General features: G+C 44.2%; 1 protein-coding gene across 9 annotated transcripts in view; it reads left to right on the top strand.

Moving 5' to 3' along the window:
- Positions 1-45: 45 nt before the first annotated feature.
- Positions 46-17,132, top strand: part of LOC100746891 (muscle calcium channel subunit alpha-1) — a 43,504-nt gene continuing 26,417 nt past the window's right edge. For all 9 annotated transcript variants that reach the window (XR_004461849.1, XM_033321155.1, XM_033321153.1 and 6 more), the window contains exons 1-19: positions 46-219; positions 1,590-1,695; positions 4,122-4,261; positions 6,207-6,313; positions 6,426-6,578; positions 8,060-8,256; positions 8,341-8,444; positions 10,657-10,820; positions 11,316-11,418; positions 11,556-11,701; positions 11,818-11,891; positions 11,962-12,113; positions 12,214-12,331; positions 12,415-12,507; positions 12,599-12,719; positions 12,895-12,986; positions 16,334-16,506; positions 16,584-16,690; positions 16,792-16,912. Coding sequence is in view for 8 of the 9 variants with exons in the window: in XM_033321155.1 (XP_033177046.1) it covers positions 194-219; positions 1,590-1,695; positions 4,122-4,261; positions 6,207-6,313; positions 6,426-6,578; positions 8,060-8,256; positions 8,341-8,444; positions 10,657-10,820; positions 11,316-11,418; positions 11,556-11,701; positions 11,818-11,891; positions 11,962-12,113; positions 12,214-12,331; positions 12,415-12,507; positions 12,599-12,719; positions 12,895-12,986; positions 16,334-16,506; positions 16,584-16,690; positions 16,792-16,912 (2,297 nt within the window). In the remaining variant the exon portion in view is untranslated. The remainder of the gene's footprint in view (positions 220-1,589; positions 1,696-4,121; positions 4,262-6,206; positions 6,314-6,425; positions 6,579-8,059; positions 8,257-8,340; positions 8,445-10,656; positions 10,821-11,315; positions 11,419-11,555; positions 11,702-11,817; positions 11,892-11,961; positions 12,114-12,213; positions 12,332-12,414; positions 12,508-12,598; positions 12,720-12,894; positions 12,987-16,333; positions 16,507-16,583; positions 16,691-16,791; positions 16,913-17,132) is intronic.

The raw sequence follows: 17,132 nt of genomic DNA, 5'->3' as shown, positions 1-17,132 counted from the left end.
GCACCGGAACTCCCAAACTGCCCAGGACGGACAGCCAGCTACCGCGCAGTCTCAAACGGGCCAGACACACGGGACCAGCACCGGTGCCGCCAAATCTGCCACCAAAAGGCCGGCTCGAAGGGGTGGCAAAGCGGTACCCGACAGACCACTCAGGGCTCTCTTTTGTTTACCCCTGAAAAATCCCGTGCGCAAAATGTGCATCGACGTTATCGAATGGAAGTATCCTTTTTACGAAACTTTTACTTTTTTCCTATCGTTACAGGAGCACGACCTGGCTTCATCCTGCCACGTTCTTCCAGTTATTTTTGGTTCAGTCAGGTTTTTCCGATATTAGGATGTATCTTGGTCTCGGGAAAAATACGAGAGAGATCTCGTCGATGCGTACGGTTTCTCGTTTCGATTCCGCGTTAAGAATCTTGTGGCGCGAGCATGGAAATCTTCGGCCGGTCTGCAACGTCTTTGAGATACTCTCCTGACCGTGTTTTACGACAGCGTTACATCGAAACTTGTCTTTTATATCCTTGCGCCTTTTCTACGTACGTATTTTTCGCTTCTTTTCATTTCTTTTCTTTTTTATTTCTTCTCTTTCCGTCCGAATAATTCTGTCCGAATAAATAAACGATAAATTAGCAAAAACGCGAGGGAGAAATTGGAGCATAAAAATCGATTTACGAAACGAATTGTATAATCAAAATTGTATCTGTTAAATGTCTTCGTAACGAAAATGAAGTAACAGGGGTAATTTTGTATAGGTTCCCCTCGCATATATAGATCGGCCTTGATATACGCGTTGTCAAGGTTAACGTTCGAAGCAATTCCTTCTGCAAGTTCCGAGAATTTAGTTAGTTTTCGAGATACTCGCAAAAGTATCTCACCGCATGTCAGAGTGACGCGACAGTTGGTCGCAGCACGCACCGCTGTAACTGCACACAGCCTTATCTTTCAAAGTTTCGTCTCTGCTTATTCGTTTCCACTCGTTTTCCTCTCGTAACGTCTAACCTGTCGCGGGAAACGTACCGTGTTTGTTCGAGAGCGAAATAGGCCAATGGAGGCGGGTGGAAACGTATGCCGGGGAACTTGCCGGGGAACGTCAACCCTTGTTGACAAACCCATTCTAGAGTATATTGTTCAGAGCCTACCTACCCCCGCTTTTCCATTGTTACGTAAAACGTATACATACGCCGTGTTGTCTGTACGCTCGATACAACGTGCAGTGAAAAGAAGTTTGCCTCTATCAATTCAGGCCAATGTTCGTTTTCTCGCTCTCGTCGATGCTACTGATTAGACGAAGGAAACGAACGAGGGAAAGTTTTACGCGAGAAACGCTACGATATTCTTCGTAACGATAGTATAACCGTGGGAACGCGACGAGAAATTTTACAGCTTTTCGTACTTCGTTTCCGGTTAGAAGCTATCAAGATGTTGGAGAGAAAAAAAAAAAAAAGTATCGGCGCTGCAGCTACCCGGTGAAGACCGGAAAATAGTAAAACGAGAGTTGCGGCATAGCGAGCCAGCATGGCGAACCATCGACCGCGTTACCGAGATTCTTTTCATTTTCCTTAGCCGGATCCCTCGACGCAACTTTTCAGACCTTTCGAGTGGCTTATTCTCATGACGATATTCGCGAATTGCATCGCCCTGGCAGTCTACACACCGTACCCATTTGGCGATTCTAATTTGACCAACCAGTATTTGGTAAGTACCTACTTTTGTTCTTAGCGCTTTTTACTCCGCTTCGAGAATCCTTTTCCCTCCCCCTCCTCCTTTTCGTGCCCCCTTAATACGATCTGCACACTCGCAAGGCCTCGCACGGCTATTTTTGTGCTTCTTTGGTAAAAATTTTACGCCACGTGCCAAGCGCTTTAACGATCGAGAAGTCGAACGCCTCGGATAAACAACTCGCAGGACCTCTTCCCTGTCTCTTATTCTCGTACATTTTACGGAGAACGAATTGATCGATGCCAGACCCCCGGATCGAAGTTCAACAGAAATATCGTTCGAACGACGAATTCCGACCAAGGAATTTCGATTAAGCTAATAATAGAGAAGATAATAGGAATAACAAGCTCCGTTCGTCGAACCACGCGATCCGGCTGGGTTATCGATAAATAAACGCTACGTCCAAGAGATAGGGTTGATGGCATGGAACTTATTCGAGGTGAAACTTCGATAATTGCTCAATCTTGCTAACATCGGCACCCATCGTTCCTCGCTATTATTGGAAAATATGATTCATATATAGGCCAGTGTATACGGGTCGAACGGAAAGACGACGGTTTTGTGAGTCACTCGGAGGCCGAGCCGATAAATTTCGCTGTTTAACGAATCGCCGATTTGAATTCTAGAATTTCAGAATCGCGAATAGTTTCGTGGTTATTGGCAGGGCTGTGTTTTTTAAATGGAACGTTGCGCGTGCTATTTAAGACGAGCGCGATAAAGGAAGACGAGAAAAAGAAAATAAGGAGCGGTCACGGTAAATATTTGCCGATGAAAGAAAAGCGATCGAGGATAGTTGGAAAGAGCTACGTACGAGGGTCGAGGTGAATTTGAGCTTGCATAGAATCGAAACTAGCGAACCCGTGTTCCGGAAAATGGATAAAAGGTTTTCCTAGATAATACGCTAAGACCTAACCTTCGAGACGAAGTATAAAACCTTCTATCAAAGGTTGGCCTTTTTCCACGGGTTTACCGCTGCCGGTAGGGTAAACGCTTGTGCGCCGCGTCAGACCGGAAACTTTGGCAAAAAGCATTTGGCTACGTAAAGAGCGTACATTGACGCGCGAGTTCCGTTTCAAGGCTGCACTCGGTGCACAAAAATAAGAAAAAACTGCTCGCGATTCGCTCGATTTCTACGTCGAACAAATTTCTACGTTCTTTCGATTATTAATTCGTCGTCCTTCATAGCATTTTCAATTACAAATTTTCCTTTGCTTCCACCTCAATAAAATACCGTTAAACGTAACGAGCTTTAGCCAACGAGAAACTTCAGGCGATAAACGAGTATTTTGCGTCGGAATCTTAAAAATTCTTCGATTTATTTTACGAATTGCGCGCAAGAAACGACGGATGATACATCGTTGGCGAAAGAATACGATAAAAGCGTTTTCTTCCAAAGTTACGTATCCTTATCGATATTTAAGTTCTAACAATTTCAATTTCGATAGAGATCGAGTAATCGGAGTTTGAAGAGCGCCGTTTCGATGCACGGGGCATGATAATCGCGTGTCGTAAATTTTCTTTCCGATCTGACCTTTGCCGGGGTTCATGGCGAACGTGGAACGCGACGCTCGTCGTCGTAGCTCGTCACCGACCATTTTCCTTCCGGTTGGAACGTTTACGTCACGGAATCCTCTCCGTGCCGATGTGTGCCAAGAAGAGCGTAGCGCAAGTTGTTGTAGACAGTTTCGATCGACAATGTACACGCGGTATAAGCGTTTACATTTTAGTTACATTCTGGCAAACGTCGAACAAACTTGATCGGTTATCGATCGACGCGTCGAAACGATCAAAGGTTTTCCACTCTTTGCTAAATGAATTTTCAGTGTCACGCGTGATTTCTTGTCACGAGAACCTGTTAGCCAAAATAGCGACGAGTTTACAGATTAAAGCGGGTAGCTGGTCTGAACGAGTTTTCGAAAGTTGAGAAATTGCTTCCAACATTGCACCTTGCCTATACGTATTAATCGAATGCAAAAGTATTGGCGGTTTTAGATAACAGCGATAGACTGTGTTCTCTCGCGACGATAAAACCAGCCAGAAACCTTTCATTCTTGTACGTAGGCAGGATGAGTCAACGAGAGGTACGTGCTGTATAAAGCAACTCGTCGTCTATTTCGATTTCATCGAAAAACGTTTTAAACGAATCGCGTTGCTTTTCGAGAGAATCTCGATGCTTGGAAAATACGTTGGATAGCGCATACTTCTCATCGGCTTATCCTGCGTGTTGCTGTTAAACGCGACAAGAAACAACGTACGACGCGTTTGACTTTCGAACGCGTGAACTTTACCTTCGAATGGACGAGCGCTTCCTCTGCGATTTGTTCTCGATCGACGATGTCGCTCGAGGAAGCTCGGACGCTCCGTCGACGACTCATGTCGCACTTTCTTTCGCTATGTTTCAGGAAAAAATAGAGTATATATTTCTTGTGATTTTTACGCTCGAGTGCGTCATGAAGATCATCGCTTACGGCTTCGTGGCTCATCCCGGCGCTTATCTTCGAAACGGCTGGAACATATTAGACTTCTCGATAGTAGTGATAGGGTGAGTACAATTGCGTTTCATTTTCCGACCACAGCTGCACACAGTGATATACGGTCGTAAAACCCTACCGATCGTTACCACTGTTTCCAGTTATTAATTTGTCACCATACTCGTCGATGAAATTCGAACGCTGTTAACGCTAGAACCACCGATGGTTAACGCGAAGCTATTTCTACCAAAACCAGTGAAAATGACTGGTCTTTAAAAAATACCTAATAATAGAATATTTTTATATTTATTGATTTATTACTTTTTTACAGAGGGAATTCCATGTTATGTAGTACATTTTTGGTATTATTAATCCATCTAGGACAATCATCTCTAAACGAGGGTTGACACGTTTATAAGATTGTAGAACCAGTCATTTATTGATGTGGTATTTCCAGTGTTAGCATCCAGCGATCTAGCGATCGATCTGGAATTTTCCTGATAACTGATATCGTCATATCGAATGATACGCGGTAAAAATTTGAAAAGCATGTGGCAAGTTGTATAAAACGAGGAAACTGGTTAATTGAGGTTCGATGAACAGATTGCAGGACCCTTTTACACTTTGACAAGTACCAGTCATTTTCACTGGTATTGGTATAAGTAGCCTTGATACGAAATTATTTTCAGTTTGAACACATAAAAGACAAAATAAAATTCATCATATTATTCTTTTAGTTATCGTTGCGAAAGTCGTTACATCATTGCGGAAAAATAATATATAACACGAAGTAGGAATTTCAAAATAAAATTGTAAAACCAGTCGATTCGACTGGTAGTTCTAGTGTTAATCGTACGGTAGTGTACATTTCCATTTTGATTATCATTTTTCATCGCGTAACAAACAGTCGCGTCAGTACCTGTAATACGTTAAACACGAAATACGCGGTTTCGTGCGTCGCGCGACTTTCCCATCCCATCGATTCATCGAAAATCGTCCGCTGTGGACGACGATCTCCTCCGCAAGAAAAACAGATTTACGCAGAGTCGATTGCTATGTTGCGCGAGTTTATCTGTCCGAAGGGAGAACACGCGTAGCTCGTAAATCGACGATTATGGGAATCGCTAGAGCCAATAACGGAAATTTTACTGCGCGCAGATTTCCCGATCAACCTGCCAATCCCATGACTACACTTTCATCGCGCTGTTCCGTCCTATTCTATTTCTCGAGAATGCCCTACCCCTGCATCCTCCATCGTCGTACAAAAGCGTGTCGCGAGTTCGCGTCGTCTCTTGGGCACGATGACATTGAATCGGCACGCGACTTCCTTTGTTCTCTGTCGCGCATTCCACTTTGATTCAATAAGTTCTGCTTACTTGGCGAAACGAGAGAGATTCCTTCTCCGCTTCACCGAGTGAGCTGCGCTTTGCGAATTAAGATAGTTTTAATTTCGACTGGAGTCGTCGTCTCTCCCAAGCATCGTTCCACTTCGCATCGTCTATCGTCGATCGACCGTCCGCGAAATCTTGCAGCGACGAGCACCCATGGATGGAATAATCGAGGAGAAACGAGACGAAATTCAAAGCAGAGAAATGGAAGTTTCTCGTCGAGGGAATTCGGCGAAACGTACGGAATTACTCGTCCAGAGACGGTGAATGTTTCGTTTGGATAAAAATAGACGATTTAAAACTATGGCAATCTAAATAATTCTCTCGCTTTCGACGATAGACGATAGAAAGATGCGCTTCGTGCCCGCTCGATTTCGTGGCCGTAAACCGACGTTGGTAGGTTTCTTCGCAGCTGAATGTGCACACGCGTCACGGTCGATTCTATTTTTCTTTCTGTCGCGCGTCTTTTTGTGTCGCAAATACAAGAAAATAATTTCGTCTGAAATTTGATTTGAAATTACTCGGTGGCCCGTCTCTGTCTCTGACGGAGCACGTTTCGATATACAGCAACGTATTCCACGACGAGATGATTTTTGACGTTTGATGTCGTAACATCGTCTCCTTGCAGAATGGTGAGCACGGTATTGTCGATACTTATGAAAGAAGGCTTCGATGTGAAAGCGTTGAGGGCTTTTCGGGTGCTACGACCTCTCAGGCTGGTTTCCGGCGTACCAAGTAAGATTTTCATGTCAAACAAGCGTCTTTACTCCGACTGTTTCTCGATACCAGTTGATCGAGCCCAGCGAAAGAAACGGGACGTGACGAATGTCTCTGTCGATCTGTGCAGGTCTGCAAGTAGTCCTAAACTCTATTTTGAGAGCGATGATACCCCTTCTCCATATCGCTCTGCTGGTTCTATTCGTCATCATTATTTACGCTATCATCGGCCTCGAGCTGTTCTCCGGCAAAATGCATAAAACCTGCAGGCACAATGTCACCGGTGAGTATCGTTCGCTTACGACGCGCTTGGGACACGCACGTAACGCGAAGGTGGGTATTCGTTGCATCAACGACAGCGTACGCGATGTACCGCAGCAAAATCTGCACTCGGTGACTTTCTTCGATCTTGTTCGAGAAAATCTTTCCGAAGGAATGGAAATAACGTGGAAAAGTAAGACGATCCACCGATAGAATTAGACCGGAAAGAATTTCTCGAAAGACGAAACTTCGCGAAGTATCGTACAAATACGCGACAGATCGGCATCGACGACCACGCAACGGCGTGTTATTTTCTCGAGATTCGACGGGAGAATGTTTCTCGAAGAGACCGAAATTACGTGCAAGGCAAAGGACGATGATCAGTGGACAGGGACTCGGACCGGACAGAATTTCTCGAAACGTGAAATATCGCGGTGAAGCTGGCAAAGTTGGTGCGGGAGTTCCCGTCCTAACCCCGAAACACAGTTTGCACCGGCGCTATTTTAGATATGATTCAGCCGCGGCGCAACTAACGTCTAATTATTCTTAGCGCGTGGTACGCGATCTGCGTGGCCCGCGCGTATCTCACGGTAAACAGCTGATTCACGAGAATCTGCGAATTCCTGTACTTGCCTGACAGATCAGGCGCGCAGATTCCTGATACGATCGTAGTCGGGCCGATGCTACCACGGGCTCCACGCAAAACCAAGACGCTTCTCGTTTTTTGAGAAAATAGCGTTTCAAAGTTTCATCGAGCACGCTTCGTAAATATCAGCACACCTGTTGGTTCCGCGCGATAATTCACCCGCCAAAGTCTACGTTTTGTACTTTGTCTGGCTTAGCGAAAAGATCGAAAGACTGCGCTTTGTAAAGCAATAAACTTTAAAAGGAATTAAAAAGCCTCGGACATTTAACGAATCAGCGTACAAATGCTACAAGTAGAACGATCGAAATACTTTTTGCAAGCGTTGTAACATAGCAGTACGAGTCAATTTCGCTGGGTGATCCGAGTTGCAAGAATCGGTGACGATAGCGTAGGACGCCAAAACGTGAGAAATTACGAGACCATCGCTCTGTATCGATCATCGTCTTTCGTCGACCATATTTTCGACTAAAGAATGATACTCTTCAAAGTCTGAAAGCTGTCGCACGACCTGGTTCGCTAGCGTCGTCTCAGGTTTTCGGTTCGAACGTCTCGCTCTAGCGTCGCGACTAGCTTCACCGCGGGTCTAAACTGACCCAACTCGCGGATCTTCGTTCGTTTATGGGAAATTTGCGACGGTGTATAAAAAGTACAGAATACACAACGTAATATGTATAACGATAATTAAACCATATAAACCGTAGAAAAAATAGCAGCTGTTAAAGTATTCGACTGTCAAATCAGCTTTCTACTTGGATTCCATTTGTATAATCGCGATTCAGTTGTATACGGTGTGGAAGATGGCAAGGCAGCGGAGCAAAAGTAGAGAAAGAAAATATCCTCTTGAAATGGATTCACAGACGCGATCATGGACAACCCAATTCCGTGTGGGTCCGGCGGTTTCCAGTGCTATAACGTGGGACCCGAGTACTACTGTAGCAGGCGATTCTGGGAAGGTCCGAATTGGGGTATTACGAATTTCGACAACTTCGGCTTGGCCATGTTGACGGTCTTCCAATGCGTTACGCTCGAGGGCTGGACCGACGTGCTCTACAACGTAAGATCGATTTCGTGGAACGTGGATACGATTCGCGGACGATCTTCGATCTCATACTTTCTTTCTGTCTGTTTGCTGGCTTAGATCGAAGACGCGATGGGAAGCTCGTGGCAATGGATCTATTTCATCTCCATGGTCATACTGGGAGCTTTCTTCGTGATGAATCTAATTCTCGGTGTACTGTCCGGGTGAGTATTAAGCGACCAGGAAAATTGAGTTGGCCGAGTCAATTGGTCGGAGAAGTCATTGTAACGCGAGGGAAGATAAGAACGAGAAGTAAACAAGGTTTCTCTTCAAGTAGATAGAAAGAAACGGGTTTAAAGCGACTGGCGAAACGGTTGATCGGCAACGCGACGTTAATTACGATAAGATTACGATTTCATTTTGATCGCCAGGTATATTTTAAGACGCGAAACGCAATTTCTACGACAGAGTCCCGTTTCTTTTCTAATTTTGTTCGCATTTCCATCTTCTTTCGAATTACGCGAACGTAACACGGCCATACGATACGGTCGGTTTATTTTTATAAAGCGTGTTTCTACCTCTTAAAACTACGCGACAAATAGTCGTATAAATACACGTACATCAATCGTTAGGGGCTGGTCGCATAACGGATTCATTGTTCGCTACTAAAATTACTTCTCCTCGGGTTCGTAATACAACGTATTCGTACGCGTACAATGCGCGTACGTACGCTACAGCTGCCTCGGGTTACGTCTTTTTCGACTTTTACGCTACCGAAATAACCAACGGAATTGTTTCATTTCCGGCCGTGTCTGTCTCTCCTTTCAATTATCCACGGTTAACGTATCTTCGTTTTATCTAATTTCCACGTTACGGCTCGAAACCCCACTCGGTTTTACGATATTTTCTGAAACTGTTACTCGGCCTCGCCACACGTGAAGTTCGTAAAACCGAGTTTATTCTTATACATATATACATACATACATATACAGGGTAGCTGGTAACTGGTGGTACAAGCGGAAAGGGGACGATTCTACGCGAAAAAAGAAGTCGAAAATATAGAGTAAAAATTTTTCGTTCAAGGTTTTGTTTTCGAGAAAATCGACTTTGAATTTTCACTCGGTACGCGTGCACTTTATCGCGTTATAACGTACCGCGCGCGTACCGAGCGAAAATTCAAAGTCGATTTTCTCGAAAACAAAGCCTCGAATGAAAAATTTGTATTCTACATTTTCGACTTCTTTTTTGGCGTAGAATCGCCCCCTTTCCGCTTGTACCACCAGTTACCAACCACCCTGTATATATAGTTGATATATATGTGTCGAGTTCTCATTAGGGTTAGAGGCGTGTAACGAATCTTCATTTGGATTAGACATTGTTGTTATGCAATAGAGAAGATGTTGACTAGTACAAATATGATCATCACAGAATTTGACAAGTAACCGTGGTAATTAGATACTCGAGACGCAAATGGCAATGATCTTAGGCTCAATAACGAATCCACGGTCAACGGGGTAGCAAATGTGCTTTCTTCCAAAGTGCAAGTCGAACTGAACTCACTGGCGCACAATTCAAGTGTAACTCAACTTACTCGTCCACAAGTGGAACTCAACTAATTTGCCCACAGTACAAGTAGAACTCAACTAACTTCTCCAGTCCAAGTCAAACTGCGCTTATGTACTCTTCTCCGTACCTCTCTGTATCCCTCGGGTCAACTGTACTTTTAAGGAGAGCTGTACAACTATTTGATACCTCTTTTAGGTAAAAACGTCCATCCCGTGACCGTGGCTACGTTCAGCGACCCGTTGTGTCACATCGAGCCCAAGCCTATTGTCATAGTTCTCGAGCACACATAATCCGATTAAATCATAAACAACTACTTCTAAGTTTTATTATTTGAGCACAGCTATAATGAAGAGTCTAGACTAGAGTATTACGGGTGTTCCCAAAAATTCCAAAAGAAAAGCCCCGATATCTTTTCATCTCCGACATATGTATTATATGTATGGTTGATATATCGATCCTCGAGTGTCGCAGTCTCCTAAGAAAGATTTAAATATAAACATCCCTTTTGTTGTCTACGTTACGTAGCGGTGGCTTAGACGACCGAGCCGTAAAAGCGCGTCTTATCAAAGTGCACAGCGAATTCGTCGTCGTTCCGCTTTAAACGATAAAACGGCTCGAATGCCCCGGGGAGAAAAATAGAGCGGATAATCTGGAAGATTGTCAGCTTGTGTCGCATCACGGGACAAGGGACTGCGAGTCAAGTCCCCTCGCTTTGTACCAGCAACTCGCTGTTGCTCTCGTTCCTTTTGTTATTTACGCGGAACTCGCACGCAACTCTCGATTTCCGTTTCATTCGCGCGCGTTTCAATTACACTTCTCGTCGGCGTCTCTGATATCGCGTTGCGACCAACGTACCTTTGCCCGGTGCAGCGAATTCTCCAAGGAGAGAGAGAAAGCAAAAGCGAGAGGCGACTTCCACAAACTCAGAGAGAAGCAGCAGATCGAGGACGACCTGAGGGGCTATCTGGACTGGATCACCCAGGCCGAGGATATCGAGCCGGAAACCGACGAGCCGAAGATGCAGGACGGCAAAAGTGAGTTACCTACGAGCGGTTTATTAAACGCATCTATGCAAAACTCGAGGATTACGAATTTTAAGAAGCCAAACGAATCTCAGTTTCGATTCTGTTCCCTCGATACCTTCGATAACGTGTCCCTAAAGATACAAGAGATTTCGATTTACGTTTAACGAGACAGAGGACAACGTAGATCGCGAACGACTTTGCAAAACTTTAACCGCGCCAAAATCGTTAAAATTCTACATTGTTCGTCTAATTGTCGATCGACGGTTAATTTCGTAATGCAGACTGATCGTTAGCTTTTAGCGACAAATCTATCGATATATTCCGTTACTTAGGAACGACGATGTTATTTAAACACCTTGTTGGTTCCACGAATTTCCACTCGCAAACTTCTGCAAAATCTACCCGTCTTTCTTTCTTTACTTTCCGCTGATGCTTTGCACGGTATAGGGATGTTTGTCTCGTGTACGAAGCAAACGGATAATAAGAATAAAACGACTTTCGCAGCGAAACAACAGAACGAGATGGAAAGCACGGATCAGTTAGAGGGCGACGAGGAAGGGGTTCAACAGGAATCGTTGTGGAGAAGGAAAAAGCTGGATTTCGACAGGTAGGAGGGTGGAGACGCGATTTCTTGTTTTATTTCGTCGAAGCGAGTTATAATAAAGGGGAAAGCGGAAGGTGGAAAAGCGAGCCTCGCTACTTAGCTTGCCTTTGATCGCACGAATTTGCAATGGAAATTCACAGGGTAAACAGAAGAATGAGGAGGGCGTGCAGAAAAGCAGTCAAGTCGCAGGTTTTCTACTGGTTGATCATAGTATTGGTTTTCTTGAATACCGGCGTTCTGGCCACCGAACACTACAATCAACCTCATTGGTTGGATGACTTTCAAGGTACGCGATCCTCTCGCTGCTATTTAATATTCCAACATTCCAATATGCAGATTCATTATGCCTCGCGTTGCATCTTACTTTTCCATTTAAAATACCGTTGCTTCTCGGTTACGCAGAGATCACAAACATGTTTTTCATCGCGTTGTTTTCCATGGAGATGATGCTGAAGATGTATAGCTTAGGATTTCAAGTAAGTTTCACGGCAAACGATGTTTCTCAAGGAAAATTTCTCTCGATAAAAACGTTTGTTATCCGAACAGGGTTACTTCGTCTCGCTCTTCAATCGGTTCGATTGTTTCGTCGTGATCGGCTCCATCACCGAGATGATCCTCACGAATACTCACGTGATGCCACCGCTCGGCGTTTCCGTTCTCCGTTGCGTCCGGTTGCTCAGGGTATTTAAAGTGACAAAGTAAGTTTACACGGAGAGGTCTGTCGGCCACCCGCTACAAGGAACACGCTGCGTATTTTTACACGCATTTACCTTAAACGTACGCGATGCAATTTTACAGATATTGGAGGTCGTTGTCGAATTTGGTGGCTTCCCTTTTAAACTCCATACAATCGATCGCGTCTTTGTTGCTTCTGCTCTTCCTTTTTATCGTGATCTTCGCCCTGCTGGGCATGCAGGTACGATTCGTCGCTCTTTCTCGTCTCTCCGCGTCCATCGTCGATGGATAACGTGGCTCTAACATTCTCCATTTTTTTCACAGGTGTTTGGTGGAAAATTCAATTTTAGCGATTTACAGAACAAGCCCCGTCACAATTTCGACAGCTTTTGGCAAAGTTTGTTAACCGTCTTTCAGGTAAGCTTGCACGTTTTTTAACGCTTTGAACGCGTCGTCGAAGCTTAAATCGATTATATCCGACTATCGAACGTCGTCGTACAATTTATAGATATTAACCGGCGAAGATTGGAACGCCGTTATGTACGATGGAATTAGAGCCTATGGCGGTGTTTCAAGCTTTGGCATGCTCGCCTGTTTCTATTTCATCATTCTCTTTATATGCGGTAACTGTATCCTTTTTACCGTGAAAATACGCAAACAGCGACGAGCCTCGTCCAATTACGTAATTTTCCATCCTCCATTCGATACGCCATCCGACAATATTTACGGACCATAGGGTACATATTACGCGCGACAAACACATTTTTATCCTCGTTTAACGTTCCTTGACCAAGACAATTGCAGATATCCTACTGAACGTCTTCTTGGCCATCGCTGTCGACAACCTCGCCGATGCCGAATCGTTAACTGCCATCGAGAAAGAAGCCGAAGAGGGGGTGAGCTTTTCTCAATTTTAAAATACGCTCGCGCTCTCATAAATTTCCATGGAGATCGTTTCGTCTAAATTCAAACGACTGGCTCGTCATCCGCCATCGATGCAATCGCGTAGACTCTTTTCATACGAATCGAAACGGTATATCGCGAAACTCGTAGGTAGTTTGACGCATTTGCGGCAAATCTCGCGGTGCAAAAATGCACAGGACGCCCGTATCTAGCGTACGAACGTAACAGTATCTTTTGCGATATCCAGTGAATCGAACGATCGTCTATTCGACGTTCCGTTTTATCCTATCACGTTCGTAAAATATCAATTGGTCTCTCAATTATCTATTAGGTTGTCCGAAAAGTTATAATAATAATAAAATAGACGCACAATGTCTTTTGTTTTATATTATTTTATTGAACTATGCGCGAACGTAATGATGGAAATATGTAGAGGATGGTTGGTCGGTTTAAACGACGAGATGACTCGATGTTAAAACCGTCGAATGTGTTTAAAAATAATGAATAAATACGGAGAATGTTCGCTGAGAAGCTCGGTACTAACTGATTCGCTAAAAACTGTTATTGATCGCTATTAAAATCGCTCGAGACCGAGACTGAAAAACTGTTCACCTTAGGATCGCGTTTATTTATTTACTGGTCAAGGGAGTAGCGGAAAGTTTAAGTTCCTCTTTGTTTGACAGAGTTTATTTATTATTACGTTACGCATGTCCGAACGGTGTTGATACTCCGAGGCAAAACAACAACATGATTCGAATTGTCCTCTAGCTCATGTGCAGCTACATCGCCACAATTAGAAAAGGAATCAAATAGTATCGAAAACTTGGCATTCAACTCCTTCTGGGAATTTCTGTTCTCTGTTGTAAACGCTTTGACGGTTTACAAAATTGCAACAAGGAAGGATGTAACTATTTGAAGATTTAGAGAATTATTAGCTGCAAAATTATTAGGGTTGTCTGAAAATACAGAAAATCCTTGTCTTCGACGGAGTCGGTATAATATCATCGTTCGGAAAAATGATTCCGGAAGAAGCATTAGACGCGCATGCAAACTATGTTATGCGGATAAAGACGTCGAACGGACCGACCAAACACACGAGAGAATTTAAAGAAAACAACTTATTGTCCAAATTGTCCCGACCAACCTCAGCTTTGTATAGAATGCTTCAAAGTTTTACGTTCTAAATAATTTTCTTAATAAACCATCTCCGTATTTCTTTTATAACTTTCTGTGCAATATCTTTTCAAACACTTACGACGATCCTTCGCAAGTAGTCGAATAAGCGTCACCCGAATACGGGTGACACTGCCCGATCAGAAACTTTGCCGCGGCTACAAATATAACGAAATGGATCATACCTAATTCAATAAAACAATATAAAACAGAAATTGTTGTTCATCTATTATGGAAACGAAAGAAACTTTTCCGACAACCTAATATCTTTCTCCAAAGCTGTGTCAAACGTCTTTTCTACGCGTCACGTCGTTGGTTCCGACTCGTAGAAACGGACACGTAAAAAGACTAATCGCGGTCATTTTTGCAAAATAACTAAAAACTACGTGACAAGGACGAAAGATTCGCGGAATCTTTTAAAAATCTCTTTTTCTTCATTTTTTTTTTTTTGGTAAAAGAACGTCGATCATCTTCCACGGTATGCCAAGGATTAAACGAGCACTGGTAAGTACGTTGAAACGTTCGACGCATTTGGAAAAAGCGAGCGTCACGGTGTCGCGCGAATAAACGTTTGGTCGTCGCGTTTACATAGTTGCAAGGGCGAAGAAAATTAGAATGCCAGCCGTTTTATCGTTCTCAAAGAGCATCGAGTGGGAAGGCTCGTTTGCCGACGCGCTGGTAATCACGACTGCCTCGACAGAAGGCGTCGCGACGCCAGCGTTGACGCCGGCTTCGACGCCGTTCGACCGACTTTTTATTGCCCGTTACGCGTCTTAAAGCGCGTACCTTGCGAATATTCGACGCGCCGTAATCCATCCGACCGCGTATCTAGGGCGGCCACGAATTCCCGATAGAAATATCGCTGTTTTCTGGTCGTAACAAATTTTTAATTACGCGCCATAAAACCATAGTTGTTGATATTCAACCTGCTGCTGACCTGCTTGATGTTTGCAATTAACGCGCAGCATAAATCCGAATGCCGATGAATGGTTTCCAAAGATATTTCGCGGCAACGTGAAAGCAGATTTAATTGTTGCACTTGGTCCGAGATTCGAATCTTTTCATAGCGTAACGCGAGAAACATCAACGTACGAAACGCAATTATTTATTTAATATTCATTTTCTATAGAACACTTTTTCTACCTGACGCCGGGTACCGCATTGGCACACGACTAACGAAACGTACATTTTCGCGTATATTTATTTGCTGGTATTTTTACCAAGCAGATACGAATCTTCGGTCAACCGTTTTACGAGCTGAAAGATTTAACGGATAAGACATTTCCGTGCGACCTTGGAGGGAACTAGATCTATCGCGATGTATTTTTATGAGCAGGTTGAACGTCGCTGTGCAAATGATTTTTAATACGACGCTAAATCGCCCACAACTATGCCATCTCCTTTAAACCGAACGCCTCGTTTGCTCCAACTGTTGCTGCGAACTACGTACCGCGTACAAAGGACGCACGCGAAATCGGGGTCATCCCGATCGAATACCGATACTCCGAAATTAAAACCGTTATCCAGAAACATTCGCTCCATTATTGTTCGCTATCGTTTTCTATTCGTTCGTCCGCCTTTTTGACCACGTTTCGTATATAACGAAATTCTATAACGGTTTCGAAGTAAATACGCGAAGTAACTCGAGCGTGAAAAGCGGTGGCAAAGGTGGAGGAAAGAGAGCTATCGGTGTCGTCTTCGTTATCGAACAAACGAACCCTCACGGCGAAGTATCATCGCGTCTACCGTGTACAGCTTCGCGTTAGAAGGTTTAATCGTTCGTGATTTTTCGATAAGCTAATGAAAAATCGATCGCTCTCGAGTATTAACCCGAGGGCGAGGGTTGATTCCGCTTCGATGCTTCGTGAAATTCGACGAGATCCACGGCTCGAGTTTCTTCTACTTTAAATAGGACGTCGAGTCAACGTCTCTCTTTGCTTATTAATAGACAAACTATCTCGCGCGAAACGAACGCTAGATTTTCCTGCCGTATTAATTAACCGTTCTCGATCGGCATATTTTTCCGCCGGCCTTGGACGTTCGTCGCGCCGCCACGGTATCCTACGATTTTTCAAAACGAATCCTAATCTTTGCTCAAAGATTCACTCGCCTATCCAACTAGTGACAAATAGATGGCGAGTAACAGACGAATTCGTGGATTTCTCAGGGGGAGAAGAACAAACAGCACAGTGCCTCGGCGAGTAGAGACGAAGTGAGCGGGGAACAGGGTGATGACGGTGGCGAAGGAACCGGTGCAGAGGACGAAGGCGGTGGAACCGACCTCGAGCACGATCCTAACGAAACGATGGAGGATTACGAGGCAGCCGTGGACACGGAAACGTAAGCGATCTTCCTGTATAATATGCGAATCGATAGATAAATACGATTTAAGATTCATTCGATTAACGTGTCCTCAGGTCGGAAAAAAGCGACGATACGAACAATCACGCCAAGGTGCGACTGAACATAGAATCCGACGAGGAAGTGGAGGAAGAGGAGGAAGTCGAACACAACGAGATGCACGGTATCTACGCTTTCTTCTTTCGTTTGTCAAACGTCTCGGAAATTCACTCTTTGTACTTTGTTCGTCGTCGATGACAATTACCTGCTGTTTAATTTATCTAGATGACGGTGCGGATCACGAGGTATCGGCTAGACCACGAAGAATGTCCGAATTCAACATGGCTACGAAGACAGAACCGATTCCAGCCGGTTCGTCTTTCTTCCTCTTCTCGCAAACGAACAGGTACCAACGACGTTTACCGTGCTTCTTCGAAAACATATTTTTTATACGCAGGGTGGTTGGTAACTGGTGGTACAACCGGAAAGGGGGTGATTCTACGCGAAAAAAGAAATCGAAAATGTAGAATACAAATTTTTCGTTCGAGGCTTTGTTTTTGAGAAAATCGACTTTGAATTTTCGCTCGGTACGGGTGCACTTTATCACGTTATAACGTACCGCGCGC

Source organism: Bombus impatiens, unplaced genomic scaffold (assembly GCF_000188095.3).
Source record: "Bombus impatiens unplaced genomic scaffold, BIMP_2.2 scf_0389, whole genome shotgun sequence".
Lineage (NCBI taxonomy): Eukaryota > Metazoa > Arthropoda > Insecta > Hymenoptera > Apidae > Bombus > Bombus impatiens.
Note: the sequence above shows the minus strand (reverse complement) of the source record. Positions and strands in the feature narration are given on the sequence as shown.